This window comes from Thunnus albacares, chromosome 14 (genome assembly GCF_914725855.1).
Source record: "Thunnus albacares chromosome 14, fThuAlb1.1, whole genome shotgun sequence".
Classification (NCBI taxonomy): domain Eukaryota; kingdom Metazoa; phylum Chordata; class Actinopteri; order Scombriformes; family Scombridae; genus Thunnus; species Thunnus albacares.
This window is the reverse complement of record NC_058119.1, coordinates 14,655,371-14,671,898: the sequence shown is the minus strand read 5'-3', so window position 1 is coordinate 14,671,898 and position 16,528 is coordinate 14,655,371. Positions and strand designations below refer to the sequence as shown.

Genomic DNA, 16,528 nt, shown 5'->3' with positions numbered 1-16,528 from the left:
CAGAGATGAAGGGACATTTTTCTGCATAAATATAATAATCACATACAAATTAATAGTATGAACCCTTTTTGCCTCTTCTCAATGTTCAGTTACATCTATCTTGTTCTTTTTCCCCCAGTGAGTCTCCAGACTTGCGTGTTGCAAAGGCAAAAGACCTGCAGTCCACCTCAACACTGGAACAGTTCATGGCCAAACTCTGCCCCCACCATCAGAGACAGATAGTTGATGCCATAAGCTTCCTACAGACGGAGGTCAAGGCACTCACATCCTCCAATACGCAGCAAACCTCTAACTCTACCTCTGGGATCCAGGGAACTGCCTACTCCACTGCAAAACCCAGCGCACTCACCCCTGAGAAGTCATGCTCTGAGCTAAGGTTTCCTAGTGAATCCACTCCTAAATCAGAAGTCCAGGATATGTCCCATTCTATCCCAAGCAGTTGTGCAATGAAAAAAGTTCCAGACACTGCAGTTTCACTGAAAACATCTGTTACTGCGAGCCCTGCTTTGGATCTTCGCAGTCCTGGGTCAGGGAGTAACCAGGTTTTCACCTCCATTGCTAATCCAGTGGACACAGAGAACAACCGTCATGGTGATCATGCACCTCTTAAGATGAAAATCATGAAGACCAGCAATGTTGCTGCTGGTAAGAAGTTGTCATGTGTGCTCACAGCCTCTCTTTCATCTGACTCTGGCACTTTGGAGGACAGACAGGGTAACTCAAATTCATCCAACAGAACAGAGACTCATAGTGCTAGACTAAGCTCCTCTGTAAAAAGACACAATCAGTTTAGTCACACACATCAAGCTAGACAGAGAGAGACTCTTGGGAATGCCAAAGATCTACCAGCAAAACCGTTTTCAGATCATGTGACTCTTCCTGCAGACTCTCCAAGGACTGCCAGGAAGACCATGAAAGCATCCTCTGATCATCAGACCAGGGACTCTTTTAGGGGAATAGTTGACCCTGATCTCGGCCATTGTGACATTGTTTATATTGACAAACCAATTACAGAGTGTTTTAAGGAACAGCAGCGCAACATGCTCCCACGCCGCAATGCCAGAAAAAGCACCAGAGGACATATGTATTCAGATGAAATATGGGAGTTAAAAACTGTCCGTACGTTGGCTGGGAGGGGCAACTGTCCCAATCCAATGCCAGAGTTGATCACATTGGTCACCCCTAAACAAATACTTTCAAAGCCTGAAGGTGTACCACCTGTGGATATGCCTTTTGCTGGAGCATGCAGGGAGGCAATGAATCAACAAATGTCAACAGAAGAGTCAGATGAGAGGGTGATACCAGGAACAGGAGATATGGTGGAGGTAGCAGCCAGTGAAGTAGACATTATAGTTGAAACCAGTCAGACAGATCAATGTCAGAGCAAGGGGCAGTCTGCTCCTCAATCTCCAATAAGCTCTCCAACAGAGAACAGAGAAATGGATGTGGGCGCAGATGTAGAACAGGATACAGCTGCAGATTCAGGGAAAACAACAGGAAGTGAAGAAAGTGATGCTCAGGCACCATTTGAAGCAGAAAAAGATAATGCTGAGCCTCAAGAAGACATACACGAGAATACTGAGCATGTAATATCAGAAAGGATAGAGGAACCATTGCAGAATAATACCATAGAGGAAGCTGAGTCTCAGCTGTCATTGGATAAAATACAGAGCAGTGAGCCCGTTCTCCAACAGAATAGTGCCCCATCACCGTTGAATCAAGATGAGGAAGAGACAGATGAAACTGAAAGGGAGAGAATACAAGAGGAACAACATCAGGAACTTGAGCCAGAGACACGAATACTCTATGACAACTTTGGAGAGACAGAAAGTTCCAACACCACAGGTTCAGCAGAAGAGGAGATGGTGAGAGAGCAAGAAATTAAAACAGATGAAGCTGTTGACAGTGTTATACCTCTAGAGACCGAAGATGATGATAATGACAATGAATATGATGTGTCCACAAAGACACTTGACACGCTCTTGAAGGAATTACCCCCTTGGCGTAGAAAAAGAGGTGCTTCAGTCCCTCTGCCAAAGCGGTTAAGACAAACAGAAACAGTGATAGTGGGCTATGTTAATGGTAGACCAATATCTTCATCTGACAGAAACCTGCGTCGTAGATCAAGTAACAGCAACAGCAGCTCATCACCTACTAAAAGCCCAGTGAAATCAAGTCAGAATGTTCCCAACAAGGCTTCTGTTGATTCATCTGTTGAAACCAGGAATTTGGAGAAACATGTACCTGAAACACACATACATGTAGAATCTATTGAGAGTACACCTGTAATCCCACAGGTGACAGGACCATCTTCTGACACATCATCAAGCCCAATGTCGAAATTCCCCTCAAGGACCAAACAAATCCAAAAACAAAAGAGAGTTCAGAGAGATCAGGATTCTGATCAGCCAGTTGATTCTCCCCACAGCACCAAATCCAAACGGCAACTTAGATCAGCCAGCCAGAAGCCAGCTGGAACTTTAGCATCACCACCTTCTTCAAATGTTGTCACTTCCATTTCCTCTCTGGAACCTGCCGCCACCAATGCCCTTCCATTTACAGAGCACCTCCCCTCCCTCGACCCTCCTTCTCCGCCTCCTGTTTCTTCTCCTCCTCTAGTCACGTCATCTCCCCCAGCACCCGCTGAACAGTCCCAACTCAGCATGGTCCCAGAAACAACTGTGGAATTAAACATTGAAAAAACTCAACCAATAGAGACATCCTCCGAAGAAACACAAAAAACTGAGGTAGAAAGTATATTCGATGCCAAACAAAAACTAAGGTCTGCAAAGGCTGTAAGTGAGAATGAGAAGCATCAATTTAGCAGTGAGGTATCGAGTCCATTAGAAAATCACAGTCCCGTAAAGACTGAAATGCAAACAAAGAATATACCATTAAGAGGCAAACGGGCTCTCAGAAAGGAGGCAGAAGCAAGTGATTTTGCTTTGCAGCAGAAGCCAAATGTAGCATCTTTAGAAGACAAGTCTGCGAGTGGAGATGATAGCAGTTCTTCCATACCAGACAAACCCACAAGAATGCCATTGAGGAGTGAGAGCAGTAAGGCTGAAATGTCCCACCAGTCTGTTCCTCAGTCATCACCACTGGACAACAAGAAATTGACTTTGAGATCACAAAGATTGACTGCACCTTCTACCAGTGCTCCTTCTATAGCTGGAAGACAGAGTGATGTAGCTTCACCTATCAGAATAATGCCAGAAAGGATAACTAAAGCTCAGGTGAGACCCCCTCCATTACCTGTGCCATCCGTGTTGCCCCACAGCTCCACCATCCCTGTCATTACACCAAGACCTGAGCCCCTCAAACAGAGTGCTAGCAAATTCTTGGAGAGTCTGACTGGTGAAGAAAACCAACAACAAATTACAAACTTGAACATTAGGTATGATAAAATGCAGAAAGGCTGGGTGCAAATGGACAAAGAGGGTCAGCCAGCGACAAAATACAAAAACAAAGCAGACAGACAGGCAGCTATATGGAAAAGTAAACGCAGGGCACGAAAACCAAAGTCTTCAGAGCACCAGAGATACTCACCAGTGCAAATGCTCTTCATGAAAGGCTTTGATCTTACCAGTATTTGTCGCTGGTTCCTTGAATCAACAGAAACAAAGTCCCTTGTCATTGTCAAGAAAGTGAATACACGTCTTCCTTCAGAAACCCAGCTGTGCTTCCACAGCTCGTCTAGTGCTTCAGGGACCTCTCAAGGGGTATTTCCAAGCCTACAGGCAGAGCGCTTAAAGAAACATTTGAAAAAGTTTGCCATTGCCTCTCCTGTAAAGAGCAACCCCAAGAGTCAGAAACTGATTGCCAGAGCACTGGAACAAGAGGCAAATGCAGTCAAAGGGAAGGAGAGAAGAGAACTACCTAGTACTACTCAGACTTTTAATAAGTCACACTCCTCTGCCGAAGCCTGTGTGCAAAGAGGTGAATCCCAGAAAGCTTCTGGTAAATCAAAGAATCCAGCCAGTGCAAGGATCTTGAGGAAATACTCTAATATCCGAGAGAAGATGCAGGTTCAGCAAACCAGCAAAGTTAGACTGAAAGACACCTCAAAAAGCTTAAAAGCAAACAATTTGAAAAGGCTGACTACCACAAAGTCTGCCTCCAAATCTAAATTGAAACGACCTCTGAAGGCACAGAAATCAGCCCTACCTGTCAGTAAACAAATGAAAGCGTCTGCAGCAAAAATGGGGAGAAGGATAACACTGGCTGGCAAAAAGGCAACAAAGCATCCCGTTCAAGGAAGGGCGGTCAAGGCGCAGGGCAGTGGTAGACCTCCAAAATATACAACCAGAAAAGAAGAGTTGCCAAAGAGATATTCTCAACGACTAGGTTCTCCTAAAATATCTGAACACAATCCTGTCGACACATCTAAAAGGAAGGCTGACAAAAAGCTATTTGAAGCAGAGAAAGCAGAAGTTGAAAAGCCCACTGTGAGTAAAGTGAATGCTGCAAAAATGCAAGCAAAGGAATCATCTCAAAGTACAGTCGCTGAAATGAAAGGTACCGAGAATGCGGTTGAAACCCCACAGCAGAGCGTGGATGTCAAGGTTCCAACGTCACCTGACCAGGTACTGACAAGATCCCAGAGAAAAATGGAGGCGGCAGTCCCTTTGACTGGAAGCCCCAGTCTTGTGTCAAAGAGGGCAAAAAAGTCAATGACATCACAAAATGCATCTCCTAAATCAGTCCGGAAAGCTGAGGAAGCCACAATGACCAGAAAAGGGGCTTTAAAACCCCTGGCAAAGAGAAGTCAGGCAGCCATGTTGCCACGCAGTGCAACAAAGAGAGCTCAGGAGCTTTTAGAGACCCCAGCTAAGCGCACCAGGACATCACACTCAAAATAAAATGGACCTGCAGAGACAGAGAGAGATCGTCTTTATTTAGAGAATTTTGTGATTTTTTTTTTTCTTTTTATCAGAAGGACCAGAAGTATCTATTTTGTAGTCTTCACCAAACTCTTCAGAGGATACCTTTTTCAGTAGGCAAATGTGTGAAGGAGGAACAGAGATTTTGAAATTCATTAACGCTTTTGTAAAGCTTTGGTGTGAAAATGCAAATGTGATTGTTTGCTGAGCGTTTGCTCTGTGTTCAGGGACTACATATGAGTCCTATATGATGTCTAGCTGATGTAGTTTGCTGTTTGGCTTTATGTTTCAGCACTCTACGACACGGCTGGAGATAACAAAACCTCATTTTAAAAGTAAGAGTAACAAACGTCAAGCTTCCAGCTGTTATAATGGTGACATTAAATCCATTCTTCATCCCGTTTTGTTTCATTTTTTTTTGCCATTTTTTGTATATAATTATTGTTTCCGATAATAGCATGCACTGCGTTTACTGAATGACAGAGAATATCAATGTTCAGAGAGCTTGATATGAGAAGGAAGGTCAGCTTTGGATAAAATTTGTACTTACTTGTAAGTAGGCGGTTTGTATCTCCAGCTTGTCTTCCAATCACAACATTGTGAATATGTGACTGTTGTGACCAGGTGCCTTATTTATGAAGTGTAAAGTTATAGAATGTGTTGCTAAATGTGAAAACTCCTGTCCTCTAGTTGTAACAGCTTTCAATTTACTGGAGAGGCAGACAACATTCATTTGCCTCACTGAGGGTGTGTGCAAATAGTTTCCGTTCCGCAGGTTGTGCCTCATGCTTCATCTGTAAATTCTTTATGTTGACTGAGGCATACCTGACAGTTTTATTTTTCTATACCTGTTTTCCCAGAGCATTAACATGAAATTGTTCTTATTATAGTTGTATTAGATGTTTAAAAAAAAGTGTCAGAATTGTTGAAACAGACATGTGCGTTCTGTATGTGTCATGACAAAAGTTTGTATTTTTTATTTCGTTTCTGGTCAGTTTTCATCTTGATGTACCTCTGCAGTCACTTCTGACCATTATGCTCAATTGTTCTTTGAGTGTTTTACCTGCTTCTGCATGTGTAAAGTCTTGTTAATGTGGAGACAGTTGCAGGTGTATTTTAGCAACTCTCTGCAGCTGTTGCCTTCCTACCAACTGAGATCCAGAATTATATTTATGCCCCTGATCTTTGAAAATACTAACCCCATTCAAGACTATGCATGCACGTTTAGTGCCCATCAAAAAGCTATTCTGAAAAATCTGAGAAAACTTTGGGACAGTGGTTTGTGTATCACTTTGGCAACAATATTTCTGAACAACAAAGGCCTGAAAAGTGTGTACACGTGATCGGTGTTAATGGCCTCTAGCATTAATGGCACATTGCAGGCTTATAAAGTCCTTCCCTTGATTTATTCACAAGTAGGATATCAAGTTTTTGGGGTAGTCTAGTCACACTTCTGAGTTGTGTATCAAAGTACATTGCAGTTTTATTATTATGTTGTTATTTTTTTATTGTCATTGACTGTCAGATGTTCTCATAATGTGAAGTTTCTTTACTTCCACAGTAGTAACTGACTTTAGTATATTATCAAAGGAAAAATACCATTTTTAGCACAGTGTTATTTTTTTATTAAGGTCATTTCTCTTTAGAGGGTAAATCATCTGTAAATGCAAAACATGTCTGTCATGTTTTTATTGTTATTTAAGAACTCCATGTAGGCTAAAGAATTTAGCAAATCTAAAACAGCCCACCAAATATCAGACTTGAACATGTTTATTCTTTACAGTTGCTATTTAAATATTTTGATTTTGTATATTAGAAAGAAATAACTGCTTTATTTGTGGTAATCCCAAGAATGATACGTCTTTAAGAACTTTGTATTTTTGCTGGAGTTGATATAAAGATGTTTGAATTTTATGTTTGGTTTCTTGACTCGTTTATGCCTGTGTTTTAATGTTCTTTAACCAGACAAAGTTGAACTGCATCTTGGAGAAGGATCCGACAAGGTCTTGTTTGTGGAAAGGAAGGGAATGAAGGGGCACGATGAAGACTGAGCACCTCAGTCTGTTTCATACGAACTAGGTTATAGTGTTCTGAAGTGTCCTGGCATCCCACTGCCTTCCTAATCTCTCCAAGAGCTCTGTCTTTGCAGTGTCTTTGTAGTCTTAACACAATACATTGTATTTTGCTGTTAATTTTATTTTATCCTTAGTTGTGACGCACCTCGTAAAGTCGGTTTCGATATGAGTGCTACAAACTAATCATAGATTACATTTCTCTGATATCCCTGCCGGCGATGGTTTACAGGTTCATGCGACGAATTAATGATATGGACGGTATAAAGAGCCGCAAAGCCATGCGTAATCGTCGTGCGTTATGATAGCTGTTTTGGCTGCTGGAGAACCTCTCCTCTGGGAAACACAATCGGCGGAACGGCACTTTTTATTTCCCGTATGTTTCATTGACAAATTTGAATTGATAAATTCCATTGGAAAACGGCTGGTTCAGGGTGTGTCTTCATCCATTCACGGCTAATCGTGAGAGTGGAAATGAGGCTCGTGCGCCTGCGCCTAGACTGAGATTTATAAAACACAACTATGCGTACGCACGCTTTATAAATCTCACGAAAAGAATGCGTATGCATATTTCTGCCTTTGTGCACACACGGTTTTAGTCATGAGTGTACACAGAGTTTTATCCATGCGGCCCCTAGTGTGGTGTGTTCCGGTGGCAAACGTGTGAAACGCCTTGACATAGCCAATGAAGGTATTTCACATGACAGGGACCTGCCACAACCTGCCACAACCTGCCATACGGCTCTCGGGAAGCTCCTACTGTGGGACAGATGGGTAAGCAGTTGGCCTCCATCACCTCAACCCTGCAGAAAACAGAGCAAATGAACGACGACCTCTCACCAAAACCAACACAACACAAAGAAATTTATCATTCATTCACCTTAATGGTAAAATGCAAAAGTTCTCTGTTTGATACTGCAACAAACTGATGGAACATGACAGTGATACATGGCCCCACATGGTTGCAGCTTTTGATTTCCATCCCTCATACCATGTGATGCCATACATGATATGTCATGAAACAATCTGTCTTAGGAGTTGGTGATTACTGATTTGCAAGGATCTTTAGCACCCGCACTGAAATCAAATCAGATTGTACTGTGCTGTTTTGGCCTTCCAAAGGGGAAAATGTCCATGCAGTTGAGCTCCTTCATGTGCCGATGCAGGCCACGATCCATCCAAGGTAGTGGTGTTCAGGGACATGTCATAGTGGAGACACGTCATATCAACTTACTTGAAACACATCAGAACATCAGTTACTCGAGTGGCAACAACCTGTACTTGTGGCTAATTACATGGAGATGGCCCATTTACAGGGAGGGGGACTTGGAATGTCCCACTTTTACAGGATATGAAAAACCTGTAGGAATGGGCCACAGAGAAATAATTTTCTTCCTCTGGACAGTCAAACACTTAGGGCTCGGTGGGTTTTCACACAGTCAAGGCCAAGAAAGCAGCTTTATTCATTTACTCTGCTGCACTGTATCCCTTCTCTTTTGGTAAAAATCAGTTCAATCAGGAAAGACAAGTGAATGAAGCAAAAATAATTGTTTATTATACCGATATTGATGATTAAGTCTTGTCAAAAGTCCTTGGTGCTTAGACTCTACAGGGAGATTTTGTAATCAAGGGACATCAGTCCTGAGCAGAAGCAAGATAAATCCCCCATATAGTCCAGACACTGGTGGTGGTGGCTGATGACTTCTGCTGAGACTGACAAGGCAGATGAGGTTGATGAAGTGATGCACTGATGAATCAGCAAAGACTGGGCGCTGATGGGGAGATCATGTGGCGTGCATGACAGCAACATGAAAGCACTAAGGTAGAGAGGGAGAAAACATATTTAAAAAGGCAACCGCAAAATGATAGGCTGACAATGAAGGTGTGTCAGTGTGCTATTGGTTAGATGTGACCAGCTGATGTGAACAGCTCAACTGATGGCCCCTGCAATGACAGCAAGGAAATTATGAGTGAGCATGCCTGATCGATGGGAATGACAAGATGGTTTGAAACTACAGACCTGAGCATGCAAAAGATAGTCTTCCTGACTGAACCTTCGCTAAAGCTCCGTTTGGTACGCAGTAAATTAACAGTTGACGGTCACCTCTCCAGTATGTGACGAACTCCAAACAATTACTTCCAACTTATTAAGAACTTCCAAGTTAATTTTTGAAGAAAAAAAAAATCAGTAAAAAGGCAATTTAGTAGCTGTTCGTGGAGATTTTGGTTAATCACATGATCTTCATTAGCAGATGGAGTGTGCCATGTTGCTTTTGGAATTGTAAATTTTCAAATTTCAATTTTTTTCCTGATCACTATAAGGACTTATATGTTGCCTTAAAAGTGTAAAGAATTTAAGTTTTCTAAAATAACAAAGACAACCAAAAAACACAACACATTGTTTTAAAAGCACACACATTTAAGTTTAATTAATGAAAAGAGTGGAGGTTTGGTAAACATTTTGTCGGTGGCACTACATACATTCAGCATTATTGGGAGTTTTTCAGTTCAATCCCACCATCAATCCTGTAACAAAAGAGCAAACAGACAGAACCCGACCAGGGATACTTCTTAAGTTTTTGCACCAGTTCAATACAACAGAGACATTGTGTCGTTTACAATAACATATTTATGTATATAGTTCATAGGATGGAAAATCTGTGTTTCTGGTCATCGGACCAGATAACTGAATTACATCTCAATATAGCACAAGCACCACTAAGATGTCTACCAGGAAGCTGAATGCACTTATCCAGTACAGATCAGTGCAGAGGAAGGAAAGGAGACATGAAAAGAAAGCCACATTCGACTAAATATGCACCTTTATGAGGCACACAGCCTAAGAATTACAGTGACTGTTCATTAGCGTCCTTTATGAGATCTTCTTTTTAATGTTATTGTACACCACTGGGATCACATCAACAGCATGTAAAACAAAGTTAACATGGGTAGCAATATGAATAGGAGCTCTGTGATGTGGCATTGTACCGAGCTGAGATCTGGGATGTGCAGCCTTTTACACTATAAAGAGACTTTTTTTAACATTTAGATCAGCAAAATGGAAAAAACACAATCCCAATCTTCAGGAAGAACAATGCCTTAAGCCATCCTGATGAACTGTCACTTATAAAACAGTATGTGATTTCTATATCTTACATTGGAAACTAAATAACAGCTAAAAGTTACCACTTCATGAATAAGCATAGGTCATATTTATCTATACACATTTATACATTCAGGTATGACTGTTGTGGTCACTATAATTGGCACCGTTTCTTCTTCTTTTTTTTTTTCTTTTTTTTTTTTTGTGGATAGCCAGTCAGAACTGACAAACATTTAAATGTCCAGACCTTTCTCGTTTATTATCTGTCAGTAGTAGGCATGTGATGCTTCACACAGTTGCCTCTTCAAACAGATCTAGGATGATATACATACACAGGAAACTTCATCCTATTTCTTCTGGCTTGACAGTAGCTTATGATCAGTTGAGCTTGACTACTTGAACTCTGTTGAACTAAAAACACCTCAACGGACTTCTCTCTATGGCAAACATCTCTCAAATTAAAATGATAGAAATACAACCGAGCACTTCAACAAAATGAACATGAAAACAATCAGAAGCCTTTAAAGTGTGATATGGTAATTACAAGGTAAATTTGAGGGGGACGTGTGTTGATCTCACACACGTCCCAGCTCTGACCTCTCCAGCTCGTGCAGCAAATGAGGAATGTCTGAGCCGGAGAGGAGGAAAACACTGTCGTAACTCGCTATTAAGTGATGTTACAAATACCTTACATATTTTTATGCAATTTTTTATTCATTATTTTACCTTTTTTCATCTTTTTGAAATTTTTGAAAATATCTGAAAGTCAGGAACATTTATGCCTTCCACTTTCTACAGGAAAACGCCTTGAGATAAAATAAATAAAGGAACAAAAACAAGCACAGACTCTCATGAATTAGATGTAATATTCACATGGAAGACAACATATACAATATTAAACATATTTCTAGACCAATACTGCCTCCTATACAACAAGGCCAACCAGCTGCTGTATTTTTGGCCAATTACTGTAATTAATTACCTTGTTGGAACAAGTGAGATCAACAAATAAAAACACCTAGGGAACCACCTGCCATTCCACCAGTCCCAAAGCTTCCAGAAACAGACTTACTCTTTAACATAGAAAAATACTATACCAAAATGAAATACAAATATATATATATTAGAATCTGTTAGGCATTTCTATATAAAGGGTTGTTGGGGAGGGTTTTTTGGAGTGGGGTGGGGGCTAAAGGAGTTAGGTTACATCATGAAACAAAATATAACAAAAATAAAAACAAATCAATATGGGAAATTAGACGTAACAAAACAAAAAAATCAGAAGATGACTCTGCAACCTTTTGTTTCGTAATAACATTATAATGATATTAAGAAGGTCTACATATTTGTTGGCAAACTTTTCTCCACACATGCAACAGTTTGCAAACGTTTAATACTGCAGGCATCAAGAGGAGCAGGGGCTGAACGGCCTCCTGCTCAAAGGGGGTGGGATTATGCAAATCATCCTAACCCTGAGGCAATGCATGCTGGGGGCACTGGTAACCACTGGGCGCACTGCCAGCACCAGACTGGTTTGCTGTATGAACAGAAGAGATAGTTGCACCACACAGGCCCTCTCACTTCTACTGGTGTTAAGACTGTGTGTGTGCATGTATGTACGGTACACCATGCATGTGTGATCATGTACTTCGGAGAGGTGTATGACTGTCGTCTTCAGTGCTGCTAGTCAGTGCAGTCTCTATTTTTATGGAGCTTCTATGTAACAGTACCTCACAGCAAACAACTGTGACACCAGACCACCTGGCTTCAAAGCCACGACATCCACACCGGATTATGTGCCACTCTAAACCCTACCTTTCTTTGTTCACTTCTACATGTGCATGTGTCGATGGATGACTGTATCCTGGCAGAGAAGATGTTACACCAAACCAACAACAACTTTAACTGAACCCAAACCATATCCAGCCCAGTCCAGGTAACCCAGCCAAGCTCAACTCAAGATAGCTTTGCCAAATCAAACGGTCCAGCTCTCTCTTTATCCACTTCTTTTCCCCTCTCTTTGACTTTCTCCGCTTCTCTTGTGCCATTCTCAGCCAGGCTGGACCCCACTGTCCTCACCGCCTCCACAGAGTAAAGATGGTAGATGGTGGTTAGGCTGTCAGAGGCCTCACAGATGGATGGGGAATTCACACTGGGTAATTTGAGTTGGAGGGATGCCTCACTCCGAATGCAACACCTTTGAAATCTCTGGACCTCTTGGAACAATGTTGCAGATACAATGGTTTTGTTGCTGTTGTCACTTCTACATTGTTGCTCATGATGTTGGTTTCTCTGTGTTACTGTAGGTCACACACCCTTGGAAGGGGAGGAAATGTCCTATTTTACAAACATTGTTGTCCATAATATATAGATAGAGGTTTTATATATATTCTTTATAATCTCTCTCTTTCTTCTCTTTCCCTCCCTCGCTCGCTTTCCTCCAGTCCTCTCTCTTCCCTCCTTTCTTTCTTTCTTTCTATCTTCTGCTCAACGGCAGCGGCAGGAAACGTGAGTGAATGGTGCTACATGCAGCCCACGCAGCCACACTTGATGGTCTTTTCCACTTCCTCGCTGAAGGAGGTTCCATCGCTGCATTCAAAGGTGTATTTCCGGCGTTTCATCCGCTGGCTGGCGCAGCAGGCCCCCGTGTCGCAGGCTCCGGTGCAATCCACCCAGGAGACCATGCGTGTTGTCTGGCAGATGGCGTAGCCTCGCTGCACTTGGTAGAAGTCTCGCACAGGTTCCCCTCGGCACTCAGACTCTGGGAAACAGGAAAAACACTCATAGACATTAGTATAAATACTTATCTACTTTTTTGGCTCAAGCCCACAAATATAATTTTCTTTATCTTTGAGATTCCAGATCAAGCAAACCAACCTGTATCACAAAGTTCCCCAGTGAAGCCACTTTCACAGTGACAGTAGGCGTCTCCTGTGTCTGAGATTTGGCAGCGACCATGTTTGCAGGACAGCCGGCGGCAGGGGTTGAACAGCTCCCCTTGTTGGTTACACAGGGCACCGCGGTAACCCTCCACACACTCGCAGCGGTATGACTGACTGTCCAGTGGGATGCACTTTCCATGGACGCATCTAGTAAGGGAATACTCCTTGTTAATGTCTAAGAAGGTGTACCTATTAAATAGATCTTCTGAGAGAAATAACATCATAAATTTGTCCCAGAACAACATATGACACTCTCTATTCTCAGACCCTCAATTCAGATAACGAGAAGATAAAAAACAAAATAACTAGTAGTATCAGAAGAGCATCACTATAAGCTTGGTAACATACTTGCTGCCCTGGCAGGGGTTGGTAGCAGGTTGGTCACAGTGCGGCCCGCTCCAGCCTGGCTGGCAATGGCACACTGGTCCCTGGACCCCATCAGGTTGGCAGATGCCATGTACGCAGTAGATCTTCTTGCAGGGCTCACAGCCCGGTACCACGCCGGGCTTCATCTGGGTTTTGGTAAAGTCCTGGAGCTCGTTGTTGATGTACAGGTTCTGGATACAGCCATGGAAACTGGAACCGTTCTGGATCTGCCAGAGACGGAAAGCGCCAGAGTGTACGTCTACTGGCATACCTGGAGGACAAGGGGAGAAGGAAAGGAGATGATGTTTATTGATATGAAAGCTGGCAAGCGAGATCACAAACAGACAGCTAACACGGGGCTGGTATGAGTGTAATGGAGGAGAGCATTTTCAAACATGTGTGTCCCACAGTGCATTCAGTATGTCAGATTGCAATATGCTACTTTTTATATATTTATTAAAGAAATATTTTGTATTTGCACCACAAGACACATCATCCTTGAAAACAAGGACAGCAAAAGGCAAACAGGTATAGGGAAATGTCTCCTGTAGTGTTGTATGAATGAAAAACAGTACAGCACAACACAGCACATCACAGCACTGAAACAAACTGTACAAATTCAGGGCCACTTCTGAGCAAACCATCACGTTAATCCCAGAATTGGGGCTGAATGGCAACAAAGGTTTGTAATTTTTCAAATTACATGATAAAAGAATGTCAAGAGTGGCTAAATCACACATACAAATAAATACAGTTGCATTTTATGCAAACAAAATCCATGCAAATACGAAACAAACTAAAAAGACTGTGTCTGGTAGTTCTCAGAGAAGTCACTAGAGGGCGGACTTTACACACTGTAAAAATGTGCTGTAAAGACAATGGATATGTTGGACTATAAAGTGGACATAAGGTTCACTGTGTGTTGTATGATCAATATGGGTAATGAGTCATATTTGAGAAATATGTTTTATCTGTCATGGTGAAATGGGTTACTCATTCATTACAAATTGTGCATACGCTGTATTTAGAGGTGTATGTATATTTTTGTATTGTACATTAATGTGTGGCCCCTAGCAAACACAGTTATGACTGAAGGTGGGGATGGTGTGGTTGGAGGATAGGGTTTGGGTGGAGGTAGGACTGGGTTGCATAGCTGAGGGGAGGGGTTGGTTGCGGTGGTGACAAAGCGATGGGGGAGGGGAGGTGATTGACAGTAGTGTAGTAGTTAAGAGTGCCTGCAGAGGAGGGAGGTGTGTTCTGGAGAGGGCCCCTACCCCCCACATATAGTGGAGCCTCCCCGTTGAGGGGCCGCACCGCCCCAAAGCTGTCCATTGTGGTGGGGAGACCTCCGTCAATGGACAGGTTCACCATCTGGTCAAAGGTCACAAGCTCCACTGTGTGGAACTGGCCATCGTTGATAGTCTCAGTACTGGCAAAAGAAAACAGACACAGGATATAAGACATAATTAGATCTCCCAAAGATCTAATTAAAAAAAAACAAAACGTTACATTTTCATCAGGTGTCAGCAGTGACAGTAAACTTCAGCCTTTCAAGGGTTTATTGGCTCCTTACCTGTAGATGGCATGTCCAGGCTGGCTGCCGGGGTCGTAGCTGACCTTGACATGACCTTGGTAGAGCTCCACTGCAATATGATCATTGTCACCATTGTACAGCAGTATACCGTTATCCTCATCTGTTGATACCTACAGAGAGACATTTGAATTTGTCAGGTGTCAGAGAGGTGGTGTCATCACAGAGAAACATATAAATGTTTGCGCCTTAACACATTGTGTATACCTGTAAGGTGATGTTAGCTTGGGGCCAGTTCTTGAGGTCAGAAAGCAGTAAGTATGAGTCTCTATCTATGAAGTTGACGCTGACCAGCTTCTCACAGCGTGGCCCGCCGAACTCTGGAGGACATTGACAGAGGGCACGGCCACCTCGCTCCACACAGGGGGCGTTGTTCTGGCAGTCGGCCAGCTCGCACAGAGACAGCGAAGATGGAGGAACCTCACACAACTGACCACTGCGGAGAGAGTAGAAGGATTGTGTGAATATAAAATGTGAGCATGGCAGAGAAGTGATTAGCCCATGCATGTTGAATTTGTGCTATTTCTCACCTATATCCTTCAGTACAGACACAGGAGTATCCATTCAGCTCATCCACACACTGAGCTCCGTTCTGACAGCGATGCTCCTCACAGTCATTATAGTCTACACTGCAGTCATCGCCAACATAACCAGGAGAGCACACACACCTGTAGTATACAAGCACATTAATGAAATTAAGCCAAAAACAGTCAGAGATACCTCGCAGTCTGTATGTAACATCTATTTTCTGATGTATAGGCAGCAGGGTGAGAGGCAGAGCACACTTACTTGGGCCCCGTGGAGGTGATGAGGCAGGTAGACTGATGTTGGCAGGGGCTCCGTCCTGGGGCACAAACATCCTCCATTTCCTCACACATGTCCCCTACACAAAAATAAAAACATTATGTTATAGAACAGTTCAATCTTGAGCACCTGCTGCTCATTGAAGTCAGAATATTACACTACCTGTGTAGTAGGAGGGACAAAAGCAAGTGTAGTTGTTGACTCCATCGATGCAGGTTGCTCCGTTCTCACAGTCGTTGTCTTCGCAGTCGTCAATGTTGGTTTGGCAAGTGGGGCCCTCAAAGCCCAGTGGACACGTACAACTGTAAAAACACGCACATACACACACTCATAATGTCATCATGTATAATTACTCAAGTTCTTATCACTCTTAGATTCAATCCTTTTATTGCATTTATTTCTAAGCTCCACACCTGTATTCTCCCACCCCATCCTCAATCGCTTGGCAGGTTCCTCCATTGGCACATGGGTTACTCACACAGGCATTCAGAGCTGTCTCACAGTTCTTGCCCTGAGACAGAGAGCAGAGACACATTTACTTTCAGACCTGCAACACCTTAACGTCTACATGGAACTGGATATTGACAAACAGTGTATGTGGTAGCATTGTGTAGCTCTGACCTTGAATCCTGGAGGACAGCTGCACCTGTAGATCTCCACCAGGTCGCTGTGACAGATGCCTTGGTTAAGACAGGGACTGGACAGACAAGGGTTACACTTGGCCAGCACAGCAGTGTCCACATCACCTATGTGAATGGAGGACAGAT

The 16,528-nt window shown here is 42.8% G+C and overlaps 2 protein-coding genes across 5 annotated transcripts in view; one reads left to right on the top strand and one right to left on the bottom strand.

The window, feature by feature from the left end:
• LOC122997100 (ligand-dependent corepressor-like) overlaps positions 1–6,797 on the top strand; it is a 29,287-nt gene extending 22,490 nt beyond the window's left edge. For all 3 annotated transcript variants that reach the window (XM_044373071.1, XM_044373072.1, XM_044373073.1), the window contains exon 7: positions 119–6,797. In XM_044373071.1, coding sequence (XP_044229006.1) covers positions 119–4,862 — 4,744 coding nt within the window. In that variant the 3' untranslated portion in view covers positions 4,863–6,797. The remainder of the gene's footprint in view (positions 1–118) is intronic.
• Positions 6,798–11,241: 4,444 nt separating this feature from the next.
• The window catches only part of slit1a (slit homolog 1a (Drosophila)), an 88,551-nt gene continuing 83,264 nt past the window's right edge, over positions 11,242–16,528 (bottom strand). Inside the window, exons 27-37 of one of the 2 annotated variants that reach the window (XM_044373069.1) lie at positions 16,383–16,507; positions 16,175–16,272; positions 15,924–16,063; positions 15,747–15,840; positions 15,488–15,625; positions 15,165–15,393; positions 14,940–15,070; positions 14,602–14,795; positions 13,349–13,637; positions 12,936–13,147; positions 11,242–12,819 (exon numbers count right to left, since the gene is read on the bottom strand). In XM_044373069.1, the coding sequence (XP_044229004.1) occupies positions 12,581–12,819; positions 12,936–13,147; positions 13,349–13,637; positions 14,602–14,795; positions 14,940–15,070; positions 15,165–15,393; positions 15,488–15,625; positions 15,747–15,840; positions 15,924–16,063; positions 16,175–16,272; positions 16,383–16,507 (1,889 nt within the window). In that variant the 3' untranslated portion in view covers positions 11,242–12,580. The remainder of the gene's footprint in view (positions 12,820–12,935; positions 13,148–13,348; positions 13,638–14,601; positions 14,796–14,939; positions 15,071–15,164; positions 15,394–15,487; positions 15,626–15,746; positions 15,841–15,923; positions 16,064–16,174; positions 16,273–16,382; positions 16,508–16,528) is intronic. The other variant, XM_044373070.1, reaches the window with a different exon arrangement.